This window comes from Ailuropoda melanoleuca, chromosome 4 (assembly GCF_002007445.2).
Source record: "Ailuropoda melanoleuca isolate Jingjing chromosome 4, ASM200744v2, whole genome shotgun sequence".
In the NCBI taxonomy this organism is placed as follows: domain Eukaryota; kingdom Metazoa; phylum Chordata; class Mammalia; order Carnivora; family Ursidae; genus Ailuropoda; species Ailuropoda melanoleuca.
This window is the reverse complement of record NC_048221.1, coordinates 122,176,103-122,188,988: the sequence shown is the minus strand read 5'-3', so window position 1 is coordinate 122,188,988 and position 12,886 is coordinate 122,176,103. Positions and strand designations below refer to the sequence as shown.

The 12,886-nt window shown below is 55.4% G+C and overlaps 1 protein-coding gene across 1 annotated transcript in view; it reads left to right on the top strand.

Moving 5' to 3' along the window:
- PLB1 (phospholipase B1) overlaps positions 1 to 12,886 on the top strand; it is a 99,773-nt gene that overhangs the window by 63,153 nt on the left and 23,734 nt on the right. Inside the window, exons 38-43 of the mRNA XM_034657298.1 lie at positions 463 to 563; positions 1,602 to 1,683; positions 2,339 to 2,443; positions 3,547 to 3,642; positions 4,142 to 4,213; positions 10,105 to 10,170. Coding sequence (XP_034513189.1) covers positions 463 to 563; positions 1,602 to 1,683; positions 2,339 to 2,443; positions 3,547 to 3,642; positions 4,142 to 4,213; positions 10,105 to 10,170 — 522 coding nt within the window. The remainder of the gene's footprint in view (positions 1 to 462; positions 564 to 1,601; positions 1,684 to 2,338; positions 2,444 to 3,546; positions 3,643 to 4,141; positions 4,214 to 10,104; positions 10,171 to 12,886) is intronic.

The following is a 12,886-nucleotide window of genomic DNA, read 5'->3' as shown; positions in this document are numbered from 1 at the left end:
CTCTGGTCCTGCTCCCAAGAGCTTGCTCTCTTTCCACCCCCTGACAGAGACAAGCTGGCCCAGCTACCCAGGGCGAGCCCTCCAACTACTGCATGCCTCTCTGGGTGGCCGCGTCCCCAGACCTGCGCAGCAGAGCTGGTCCACGTTGGGCCAGAGGGAGGTGGCAAATAGCGCACGCAGCTCAGCAGATTTGAAGCTCAGTAACTGATGGCTGAGCGGAGCTGAACTGTAGGCATTTAGACTCAGGTCCACCATGTTGTCCCATGCCAGGAGACGCCACTCACGCCACAGCCGGTGTGGGTGGCCCAGCCTGCAGGGCCCTAGGCAGTGATCCTGTGATGATGCCTTCCCAAAACTCCACTCAGGGAAAAGTGAACCAGAGTCCTGTAGAGAGCCACTTCTCAGGGCAGCTTGAGGAAGAAGCCTCCAGAGCCCCTCTCTCACCTGCAGCCTTGCCTTTAGGTGCCCAGAGCCCTGGTCAACCTCGTGGACTTCCTGAGCCCCAGTGTCCTGAGGCAGGCGTTTCTGGGCAATCCGGACAAGTGCCCTGTGCAGCAAGCCAGGTAGGCAGGGGCTGGCTGCCCCAGGGCCAGAGAAGTGCTCACCTCCTGGTCTTGCTTTCCCAGTGGTGACTCCTTGGGGTCTCTGTGACTTGGTGTGTCCGCATGTCCAAGTCTGCAAAGGGGGTCTTATGTCAGGACTGCCCCCTTCTGAGAAGTTGGAGATGGGCCTCAACCCTACCCAACCTCAGGATGCCAGGAGGAAGCTCTGTGACATGGGAGCCCCAGGGGAGAGGGTCAGGGCTGGGACAAAGCCTGGTGTTTGAGACACAGCATGGCCCAGGCAGTGAAAAGGGGAACCGTGTGGCACTGTATACGTATGCGGTCAGATTGAAACAGAAAGTGGAGAAACGACCCACATCATTCAGTAAACTTTATGGGGAAGGAGCACACTGGGGGACTTCGGAATGGGAGTGTTTTGTTTCTTAAGTGGGGTGAGAGGTCCATAGGTATGTGTTTTATTAATCTTCATACCTCATATGTACATTTATTTCTTTAACAAATAGTTCTACAGAACCTGTGCTCCCGGCACCTATCAGTGCTTTAGAGGTGATATCTGTCTTAAATATATTTCACGAGCATGAAATAATTCATGATGAAACTCATCCAGATTCATTGCGAATGCACAATTCATAATGAAGGGGGCCACTGTGGGACACTGGTGTGAACATCTGAGGGCACGGGCATTAGAGACCCCCAAACACAAGCCCCGATACCTCAGGACTCATTTTAATTTTATTCTTAAAACTTAAACATTGGATTTTCATTGCCTTAGTTCATTCGTTCTGCATAATTGGCCGTAGGCCCAGTGCCTGCAGTCCAGTATTCGGACCCTCAGTATGAGAGGGTGCCCACTCGTACACCCTTGGGGCTTTGCCCGGTCCTGGTGCCAGGCCTGGAACCTGCCCCTGAGAAGGCGCTTCAGAGCCTCGGGGCACAATGTGCGCCTCAGCCAGGGCTCAAGGAGCCATCCCCCGCCGCAGCACCAGCTCTGACCAGAGCGTCCACTCCGGGTCCTCCTGCCTCCCCCTCTTTGTGCAGCGTGTTATGTAACTGTGTTCTGACCCCGCGGGAGAGCTCCCAAGAGCTGGCCAGGTTGGAGGCCATCACCCAAGCCTACCAGGTGAGACCAAGAAGGGCGCCATTTGGGGCGCTCTCCCCCTACTCAGTCAACACACCCACACTCAGGGAAGGGAAGAGCTAGTCTGGGTTGGAGCGACATCACCCTCTGGGCCCCTTCCTCTGCCCCACCTGGCTGAAGGGTCTCGGGCACCTCAGTTAGAGTCATCCCAGAGGAATCCAGGTGGCATAGCCCTCCAGGTCCACCCGCCCTCGGTGGCTTAACCCCATGCTTGGCCTAAAGAGGTCAATAGCTCTGGGTGCTCCCTGGGTGGGCCTTTTCCTTCCCTGCGCCCTGGGGGCCTGGCTGCCCCCCTTCTGCCCCCTTCCTCCCCTCCTCAAGAGATAGGCCACTAATGGCGAGGTTGCAGGTCCTGAGCCCCCGGGGGTCTCTGGAGACTCTTTCCAGGTTCTTCTCCCTTCCTGCCTCACCCTTCAGAGCTTACAGTTCACTTAACAGCAAAACCAAAAGGTGAACCAACCTGTTTCCAATTCTCTGGAAAGAGATTTGCAATCACCTGTGTTTGTGTTCTCAAGGGAAGGGTTGAGTCACCCTCTTGTGTAGGGAGATGGGGGCAGGGATGCCAGCCACCACACCCTGGCTGTCCCCACTGGGCAACCCAGGGCCTGTGCTGAGAGCAGCCTGCGTGTGTCCCCAGAGCAGCATGCGGGAGCTGGTGGAGTCAGGCCGCTACGACACCCGGGAGGACTTCTCTGTGGTGCTTCAGCCCTTCTTCCGTGACATCCGGCTCCCCCTCCTGGCGGTACGCCCCCTGCCCTCCCCGGTGAGGAAGAAGAAATTCAAGGCAGAGATGCCAAGGGCTTTCATGAGTTTGTGAAGACGATGGGAAAGACATAGGTGGCCCTCCAGAGGCTGGTCTGGTGGCACAGCCTCCCTGAACACCTGAGCCGTGTTCCTACAGGCAGCCTGATGTGGGACGTGCTCATTACCACTGAGAGCAGCCCCCACTTTGTTGAGTACCTACCCCGAACCAAGCCCTGTGTTTTCCATGGGTAAAATCTTCACAACGACCTTTGCGATCAGTTTCATCCCCAGGTAACAGAGGTTCACGGGTGTGAAGTCTCTTTCCTAAAATCATACAGGAAATAAGGGACAGAGAGGCATGATTTGAACATACCTAACTGCAGATGATTCTCTTTCTGCCACCCACATACCACATGCTAAAGGAGGCTGCTGGGTACTGGGGTCTCCACACCCCACCCTGCCCATGCTGTCCCCCTGACACATTGAGCAGAAGAGAGCTCTGTGAGCTCACTAGGATGGAAACTCAGTTCTGTCCGCCTGGGCCTCCATGCTGAGTTCCTTGCCTAGATGGAGGGAAGCCGGAAGAAGCCTTGGGCACCGCTGATGACCTCCAGAGAGAGGAGGGTGGCAGCTGCCCCCGTGTTGGCTTTGCCCAGGCCTACCCCTCAAGCTCTGCTCCATTCTCCCCACCAAGACCACCGGAACCAGCTGGCCAAGGGCTGGGAAGTAGCTTTTCCTGGCTGGCTGACCAAGACCTCCTCAGGGACTCGGATCTCACTCCCTGGACCTTGGCATGGGCTAGGGCATCACACAACTGGGCCTAAAAATAAATATGATGCTTTTTAAACACATTAAATAAGGGGAATCATGGGGCCAGAAAGGAGGGTGGGGGTTGGGGTCACCCAAGGCTATTAATCTGTGGGATTGCTCTTATCTCCCTCTTGAAGTGATCCGGCCCCGGAGAAGGCCAATGTCTCGGAGCTTCACCAGAGAGAGGGGGCACTGAGTGGTCAACCCCAGGCCGCAGCTGTACCTGACCACTGCGGCCCCTCTCTACCCTCTGCGCCAGTAGGATCTTGAAGAAATCTGTTTCTCTTTCAGGATGGGCGCCTGGATATGTCCTTCTTCGCTCCAGACTGTCTCCACCCAAGTCAGAAATTCCACACTCAGCTCTCCAGAGCCCTTTGGGTCAATATGGTAAAATAAGTGGGGTATCCCTGGGTTTCTGGGGCTCAAGTCTAGCAAAGCACCAGCCCCTACAGGATGAGGCTTGTTCTTGGCCTCCCTTTGCAAGTACGGTGTGAAGGAGCCATGGCTGGCACATCTGTAGAAGTCCGTAGAACTGAAATTATGGAGCCCTTAGGATTCCAGCATCAACTCCCCCCTCTCCTTTGTGCTTTGAACTGGGCAGAGGGGCTCTCCGCAGCATGCGAGGCAGGCCCCTCACGCTTATTCAACATTTTCCATGTGCCAGCCGCGGGGCGAAGCCGCATAAGCTATGTTATCTAAGCTCCTTGCCAGCCCTGCCAGCCAAATCCTAGGAGTTGGTAAGGAAGCAGAGAGGCTTACCCAGCATCCCGCAGCAGAGCCAGGAGAGGAAGCCAACCCCCCTGACATGAGGCTGTGAGCTGTCTCCACCGCAAGGTGCTGCCGAGGAATGCTCACTTCAGCGGGCCTGTCTTTTCTTCCGCCATAGCTTGAGCCGCTGGGAAGGAAAACGGAGACCCTGGACCTGGCAGCAAATATAGCCCTCTCCTGCCCCACTCAGGTAATGCGGGAGGACGTGCCCTGCCCCTCTCCAGAGACCAGAGCTCAGACCGGAGCTTCCCCCTCCCCCGGTCCTACACCATAGCCCCTCAACCGACGCGGGAGAGTGTCAGAGGCTGGGAGGACGTCGATGGGCACTGACAGGAGAGGAGATGGTGCCGAAGCACCTCTTTGAGAATGGGAGAAGCAGGTGGGAAGGGAAGCCTGGGCCCAAGCAGAGGCAGTGGATCAGGACGAGAGCCCTGGGTTCCTGGCGGGGCAGCGGGGGCAGGACGTGGGGCAAGAAGGCTCATTTCGGCAGCAGCACGTGGGGCCGATGGGCAAGTCTGACTGCAGGTCAGCCTTAGCGAGAAGCCAGCCAGCTCTGAAGTGGTCAGTGGTCTCAGAGCCTGGAGTGCGAGTTTCCAGCAGGGATAGGGTCAAAGAGGAGAGCAGCAAAAGGCACCAGGGAGCTGTGTGGAGGAGGGGGGGGAGGACCAGCCTTGCTCCTGGGGCAAGGACGCAGCTCAGGGCTCCTTTTAAGGAGGAAAATGTAAGTGGTTGTTAAACTAGATTTCAGGCCTGGGTGGGGGCAAGTTCGTGTTCCCACTGCTTTCAACTCCCTTTCCTAGGCCCCGTCTTAATGGTTTTTTAACCAAATAAGGCCGAAGCCAGAGGGCCCTCAGCAGCAGTAAAAGCAGAAGGACCTGACCCGGTCTGGGAGGCTGGGATTCCCCTGGGTCAGGCTGCCTCACCCTCTCCCGCCCTCCCGGCTGAGCAGAAAATGGACCCGCAGCTCCCCCCTGTGCCTGCCAGGGCTCCAAAGACAGTGGGCACCCCTGCCCACACCCCTGCTCCCTGTCTGCTGCCTCCCTGAGCCCAGCCTCAGGCCCCATGCGGAGAACCAGGGCTGTGGGAGGAAGGGATGAGAAGTGAAGGCCGTGGTAGCAAAGGGCTCCGTTGCTGGGTCTAGTGCTGGGAGCGAAGGAACAGTCAAATGATGTAACACAGATGCCTCCAGCCCAGTGGTCAGATGCCGGCTGGCGGGCTGCGGCAAGGTGCTAGGGGGCCCTACTGTGCCAGGTGTGGACTAGGTGCTGAGCATGTCCAGGAGTTTCTTGGGGAAGGGCCAGGCAACCTGGGTAGTGGGGGCATTTGGGGACTCAGAGCAGGGGCTGGAAACCATACTGGAGGTAAGCATTTGAGTGTTTTTAACAACCTATATGGCCACACTGAAAATCAGCCATAGACCATCCTCTCCAATCTGTCAATTCTCTGCCATTAAATAGTAAAAGTAATAACAACCCATTCCGGGGAGCCGTCCCGTGCTCTCCCTCCCCACAAACATATACTAAGTACCAGGTTGGAGCCTAGGCACTGGGTCAGGGAGGGCCCTGTCACCATGGGCCTCAAGGTGACCTGTGCCCCCCCCTCCCCCAGACCAGGCAGGGAGTGCCGAAAGGGTGCCACTCCAAGCAGCATCTCAAGCCACCGTGGGCTCTGTTCCTCCTTCTGGACAGAGACTGGCTGAGCCATTGGTAAGCAGAGGAGAGCAAAGCCAGCCTCTTGGAACCCTAGAAACCCAGCCTGGGGGAAGCGGTTGCCAGGCAACCCCATTCCAAAAGGATCCATCTGTCGGCCAGCCCCAGCGTCACCACAACAGGCAGAGTGGCACTCCATGTTCCTCACGTCCCATCTGCTCCCGCCCGTGTGCCTTAGAGCTCTATAAAAGTCCACCAGCCTCTCTGTGTGAGCTGACAGGGGCCAGGCGGCACATATTTTAGTCCTCGCTGTGTCTAAACATAGATGCAACAGGCAGGACCCAGCGGGGAGGAGGGGGCCTGGATGGATGGGAGCACTGAGGAGCTTTCTCGGCCTCCTCGCAGCTCCTCCCCCTGCCCCAGCCAACTGCAGGTGCTTTCTGCCAGGCCACGCAGGGCCCTTAATAGCACTCCCTGGATTTTCGTTAGACTTTCAGGTCGGACGGATGCTCTTCTGGCCCGCTTTTGATTAGCTGCCCTGTGGACTGTGACCGTTGTCCCCTTTCGGGTCTCACTGCCTTCACTAACCCGGGGCAGCCCGCTGTGGCTCCTCCTCGGGCTTTGCAGAAGGCAACTGAAAGACCCACACGCTTCTCTCTCCGCTCTTACCCCCCGCCCCCGGCCCACTCTGAACACTTGTCGGTGTGAACCGTCTCCCCCGAAACCGTCTCGCCTGCATTCCTAGACGCAGGGCCTCCCTGATGGTGCTGTTCTTCCAGTCGCTGTCCCTTCTTGTCTCGCAAATGGGGACATTCTCCCACGGTCATGGGCCACCTCTGTTCTGTTTTCGCTCTCTCCGCATCTCCTCACTCTGAGGTTTGTCCCCTCACTTCCACAGTTTCCTGGTAAGTATCTGTGCAGAGAACGACCTGTGTCTTCATCTCTCCTTTCTCAAACTCCAGCTCTGTTCTTCCAAGCTTGAAGAGAGGTTTTCCCCCTGGGATGCCCTGGATGGTATCAGTTTGCCCAGAAGGCGGCTTAAATGTATTATCAGGGTATCAACAAGAGCAGGGAACCAGAGAGAGACACCAGGAGGGGGGCACAGAGAAAAGAGAAACTGGAATAATTTTAAGGGCTAGTTCACCCAGTCTTTCATTTTGAGAAAAAGCAGAGATCTGCTGGGCTCCTTCTACTTACTTTACTGTTTAGCAAGGTTTCAACTGTATTTTGAATTACACACGGAGGACACTCTTACCTTTTGAAGGCTGTGGGCTTCTAAATCTATCCTGCCTCACCCCACCATCACCCCAAACTCAGTACACATCCATTCAAAAAATAATCTTTGAGCAAGAAATGTCAAAACAGGAACGAGGTATTTGTCTCCCCCAACTGTCTGACCCTTAGGACTTCCCTGTTTGTGTCCGCATCGTTGTGGTTTGTGCAGTTCTGCGGGTGTGAGACATGAGGAGCCCTATCTGATAGGACTTCCCCTCGTGCCCCTCCCAGCCCCCTGTTCCTTTCCTACTGCCACCACCCCCCTTCACAAATTCGTCCCGTTGTGTGCTAGAGGTCACGGGGCCCTTCCCATTGTAAGGACAAGAATTCTATAACCAGAGGATCTCAGCAGGGAGGGCCTCGGAGTCCGGTGTCCCGCGTCCTGTGATAGCGGAGTCACTCCACCACACTCCTCCCGAGGCACCAGCCAGCCTCTCCTTCGCTTCTATAGTCTCCAGGCAGAGCTTTTCCAACTGCCAAGTGGCTGTCCGTTGACAGGTTGTGAAATGAGCCTCGTAGGTCGTGAGCCAGCACACGTGGACTGGGATGGGACCAGGTAGACGTGTCAGAGGGCATTCCATGTCCTTCTGTTACGTCCTCCTTCCTGTCACCACCACCCCCTTTCCCTGAGCCTTCCCGTCCCTTCCCTCAGCTGTCTCTGGCAGACAAGCCTGCGAAGCCGGCCTCGTGTTCCACGCATGTCCCCTTGGAACGGATGCCCGCTTGGGGTTGGCGCCTGGCTTGCCGGGACACTCCCAGTGCAGTCTGAGTAGCACAGATCACTGCCACTCCTTCCCCGCAGACCCGCACACCTAGGAGCACGGCCAAGAGGAACACGACCTTCCCTGCAGGCCACTGACTCACCGGGCTGACTCACACCAGGTGGCTGTCCGGGCACTGCCCCCTCCCCACCCAGGCCGGCCACGCCGTCTGTGTAGGACACCCCCTGTGCTGGCATTCGATCAGCTTCACTTTCCAGCTGCTGGTGTTACAGGTCTAGCCCAAGAGGGCAGTCAGACTAACTGGGACCTCTGCGCACGATCTGCTCCACTCCGGGCCCCTAAACCGCTCTGCCTCACCACGTGTTATGACGTCAGTGGTCAATGAAGCCAGCCCTGGGCACCCTAGGCTACCTCTCTGCCCCTGGCCTGGACCTGTTCTCATGGTTCCTGCTCTGGCTTTGCTCCCCCACTGCATTCCAGGGTCTCCCTTGACCTCTGACCCCTTTGACTCCCTCCCCCCTCTCTGGCCCCTCCCCCAGCCCTTGGGTCAGGTGACCAAATAGACCCTCCAGCTTGACTTTCAGCGCTCCCAGAAGGGCAGGGTTAGTCTTTGCCTTCTGGTTCTTCTGGTGCTGGCCGCTCTGGGATGAGCCCCGGGCCCCGGCCCCTGTTCCCGTAAGGGCTCCCTTGACGGGGGGACACGACAGTAAGTAGCAATGCTCCACACAGCGTCTCCTAGATGAGGTCTCTATGTCGCCCCAGTCTTGCAGCCGCTCCTCAGCGATTACTGCACTGACTGGGCACGCTGGTCCCCGAGGCTTCACCTTCTCCTAGCGTCTCCTGCTCTCTGCCTGACTGGCTTGTGAGCCTCTTCACAGCCTCCCCTCATCCCAGCACCCGGAGCGGGGCCCCGAACCCACGGGGTGCTTACACCCAGGGGCCAGTTATGTGTAGAATGCCCCCACATCGCCCTCCTCAGGGGCTGCTGGGACAGGCCCAGTTCACCACGGAGACGTGCCCTGGTAAGCCCCCCTTGGCCTTGCATGCGTCCGCCCTTGGCCCTGAGTGCTCCTCAGGCCCCCGCTTCAGCTAGGAACTCGGAGACGCGGAAGGAAGGAGAGACACATGGTGTCCCGGGAGCCAGGGTCTTTGCCCGGGACTGGGAGTGCCAAGGCTGCTGCTGAGCCCCCCTCTTCCCCTTCCTCTCTGCCTGACCCACACGCTCCTTCACTGGCCTGACCCTGGTGTGAGGAATAGAGCTGGAAAGGCCTGACCTGACAGGCACTCACTACCTGCTCTCTACCTGGACCCTGTCTCTCCCCCACCCAACCCAGACCTCCCTTGCTCCTCATCCGTAAAATGGGGGTCTTTCCGGGGTTGCAAACTCTGATGCCATGCCAGGCAGGAACACGACTGGGTGAGTGGGACCATGTATGGCACAAGAGGAAGGGGTAGGGCCAGAACTGAAGACCGTGCATCTCCTCTTAAAACATTCAGACTCTTCTCCCCTCCCCCACTTCTTTTTAACACCATTCAGGCCCAAATAAAGCAGAACAAGACAAAATGTCTCCTGGCTAGAGTTAGCCCACAGGCAGACAGTTTGCAACCCCTGGAACTGATCCCCAGTGACCCTCCCCCTCCAACATTCTTGTTCTTCTTTCTTACTCTCATTTTCTTCCCAAATGTTCTTCTTTCTTACCGGCATTTTCTTCCCAAATGTTTAGACCATGGCCCCCCCACTCCACTGAGCACATCTGGTGGAAGCGTGGACGGCCTGGGGCCACTGGCTGATTCCCGATCTCAGTCTTATTAACTCGCTCTTGCTTCATGTCATGTTCACATTTTCTCATTACCTTGCTTTTCCCCTGTTTCTCCTTGGTCTGTATCCTCCTCCCTGCTTCAGTTAACCCTCACCTGCAACTGAACAGACTTGGATCTTGACTGGACTTGTGAGCAAACCAATTGTGAAGGAGGTGGGTAGGGAAGGAAGAGGATGTTTCAGGATAAAAGTAGGCTGAAATATGTGAAGCCGACCTGAAGGGAGTAAGACAATCAATCAAATATATAATCAGTACTCCCCAGAAAAGGAAAAAATGCTATCCTGTGAATCTCCCGCCAGTGAGATTACAAAGGGAAGAAAATGGATCATTTGGAGGACTGGGTGGATGTTCCTTGGCTAAGGTGAAAAGCAAACACTTGAACTCGGAGTAGAGCATGCACAGAACCCTCCTGAGGCCTTTCCTTGCGCACCCCTTGCCAGCGCCGCTATGTAAAACCCTCGAGAATGAATTAAATTATGTGTGTAGGGTTCTTACTATTTACATGCGGAAGAGTTGCGTTAAGTCAATCTGGAGGGGGGGATTAGAGGTCCTCTTCCCTAAGTAATCTTCAGTGCTGTCCGATCACCTCTCTCTGTGGTTTCTGTTCTCTTGCAGAGCGAGCCCTTCCTGAGAACGTCCCGGAACAGCAACTATACCTACCCCACCGAGCCGGCCGTTGAGGTAACCTCCGACGCACGTCTGCCTCTCTCAGGGACGTTCCTACCTGCCGGTGACTCAGGGTGGGGCACAGGTGTCAGACTACGAGCTTAAGCAGAAATGTACTTTCTTACATACTAGAAATTGGAATGTAAAAAAAAAAAAAGTTCCTGAGCCATGAAATCCCAGGATTGTCCTAACATGTTCTCAAGTGCTTCCTGACGTCAGCAACCAGCTAGAGGAGCTGTCAGTGGATGGGTTTTCTTCATCCTCTGCGCACACCTCGTTCCTGATGAGGCAGCTCAGCTATTCAAGGAGGGGTGAGGGGGAGGCTCTGGGTGTGACGTGCCATAGACTCCCGGTAAGGTGGAAGCTGATGGGAAGAATCTTCATTCCAGGGGCTGGGCCCAACAGGAAGCTGACACATACCCAGGTGGGTCCCCAGGGCTCGTCTGGTTTAAATCAAACATTCTAGCTCTGAGGAACCCCAAAGGGTTCAAAGCCTGTGACTTTAGCCATCCAAAGATGGCCTGGGGGATCCTAGACCATACCAGGCCTTACAGCGCAGGCCCGGTCCAGACAGGATCTGTCAGCCACCAGAACAGGGGCTCCCCCACCAGTTTCAGCCAAGCTCCTATGGTATTTGCTGTCTTGTCCTAGGGGCCAGAGGGAATTCAGCCCTGTCCTCGGGGAGTTAGAGGTCGTTCTATACTGAGCATTTTCTATGTGCCTAGCAGTGTTCCAGGGAGATAGAGGAGGAGACCAGACAGATGGGTCCTACCCCTCGAGGAGCTTACAGTCTACTGGAAAGAGGCATCCAAAAAATAGCTCAACATGATCATGTCAGCTGTGGGGACAGCTCTGCGGAAGGTGATAGGGAGAAGCATGATGGGCCGAGCCGAGGGAGGGATGGCAAGTTCCCATGAGCTATGCAGGCCAGCCTCTCTGAGGAGGGCAGACACGAGCTGGGACATGCACCACAAGAAGACTGTGGTCATCTGGGGAGCCAGAGCTGGAGTCCCAGGCAAGACCACAAGTGCAAAGGCTCAGAAGTGGGGCTGAGTCGGGGATATTAGAGGAAGAGACAGAAGGTCAGAATGGCTTGTGGGCACGTAAATAAGGTGAAGAGTAGGGTGATGAGATCAGAGGTGTTGTCAGGGCCCAGGTCACACCGAATCCAAATCCCTGAGGAAGAAGGTGGGGCTTTAGGTGGAGACATGGGAGGCCACTGGAGGTTCTAGGAGAGGGGGATGCCATCTGGTCCACCTTACTAAAAGATCTCCCTGACCCTCTCTCCCTATATGGCAAATGGATTGAGAGCAGCAGGAAAGATTGAGGAAAGACCTTTTATAAGCCAGCTGAAGTACTGAGACTAACTTATATGAAATTATTGAAGGACTCTTAGATGCTAACCGCTGGGGAATGAGCCATGACGGTTCCATGGTTGGCGTAATACCACAGTCTGTCTTCTCTGGATTCTCTCAGGCTCCGTTAGCCAAAGGGAGGCTTATCCCAGACAAACCATGGACCAAAATCCACTAGGACTGAGATGTCACCTGCATCTCGTCCATCAGACATTTCCCTATTTACCACTTATTTATTTATCGGGTTCCTAAGTGGAGTGGGCACTGTGCTAAGTGCTGGGTATCCAAGATGAGCAGAGCAGGTCTCTGCCTACCCTCTTAGATCTTACAGTCTCACGGACCTTTACTTCTGCTGCTAAGAGTTAAAACCCAGGCAGAGAACGTGGTGTCATTTAACATCTTGCCATTGTAAGTAGCCCCCAACAGGTAGCATCGACCTTACCTGGGAACTTGTTAAAAATGCAGGGTCCCAGGGCACCTGGGTGGCGCAGTCCATTAAGCATCTGCCTTCAGCTCAGGTCATGATCCCAGGGTCCTGAGATCAAGCCCTGCATCGGGCTCCCTGCTTAGCGGGGAGTCTGCATTTCCCTCTAACCCTTCCCCCTGCTTGTGATCAATCTCTCTCTCTCTCAAATAAGTAAAGTCTTTTTTTTAAGATTTTATTTGACACAGAGAGCATGCGCAAGCACAAGCAGGGGGAGCAGCAGAGGGAGAGGGAGAAGCAGACTCCCCACTGAGCAGGGAGCCCTACATGGGGCTCAGTCCCAGGACCCTGGGATCACAACCCGAGCCGAAGGCAGACCCTTAACCCACTGAGCCACCCAGGCACCCTTAAATAAATAAAATCTCAAAAAAAAAAACCCCGCAGAGTCCTGAGCACCCCCCCTAAGGAATCAAAATCTGCATTTAACAAGACCCCCAGGGGATTCGGGTGAACTGGTATAGGGCACAGCATGGGGTTCTCCCCTTGTGACAGAGGAGCGTGTTCAAAGTCCAACCTGTATCTTAATCCGCAGGGGACGTGCCTGTCTCCGGCTCACCAGATATCTGAGCTACCTCTCAAGTGCTCACGGCTATAAAACTTTTTAATTGCTTTTTCCCGGGTACTTGTCATCTGCACACAAGCGTGTTCTTGATTTCAAAAGAATTTCCACATCAGTGTGATGAATTGAGCAATCTCTTGGAGTAAACTGGATTATATTAGATTAAGCAAATAATATTTAAAAGATGTTTCATTTTGGCTCCCTTGGGAGAGGAGACTTTTTAACAAGGCTTGTCTTTACCATCTTCTGACTAAACAGAAGAGAGGAGCTTCCAAAGCCTCTGGCTTTCACATCCCCCAGAGAATTGGTCACCCAACTGTCACTGTTTGCAAA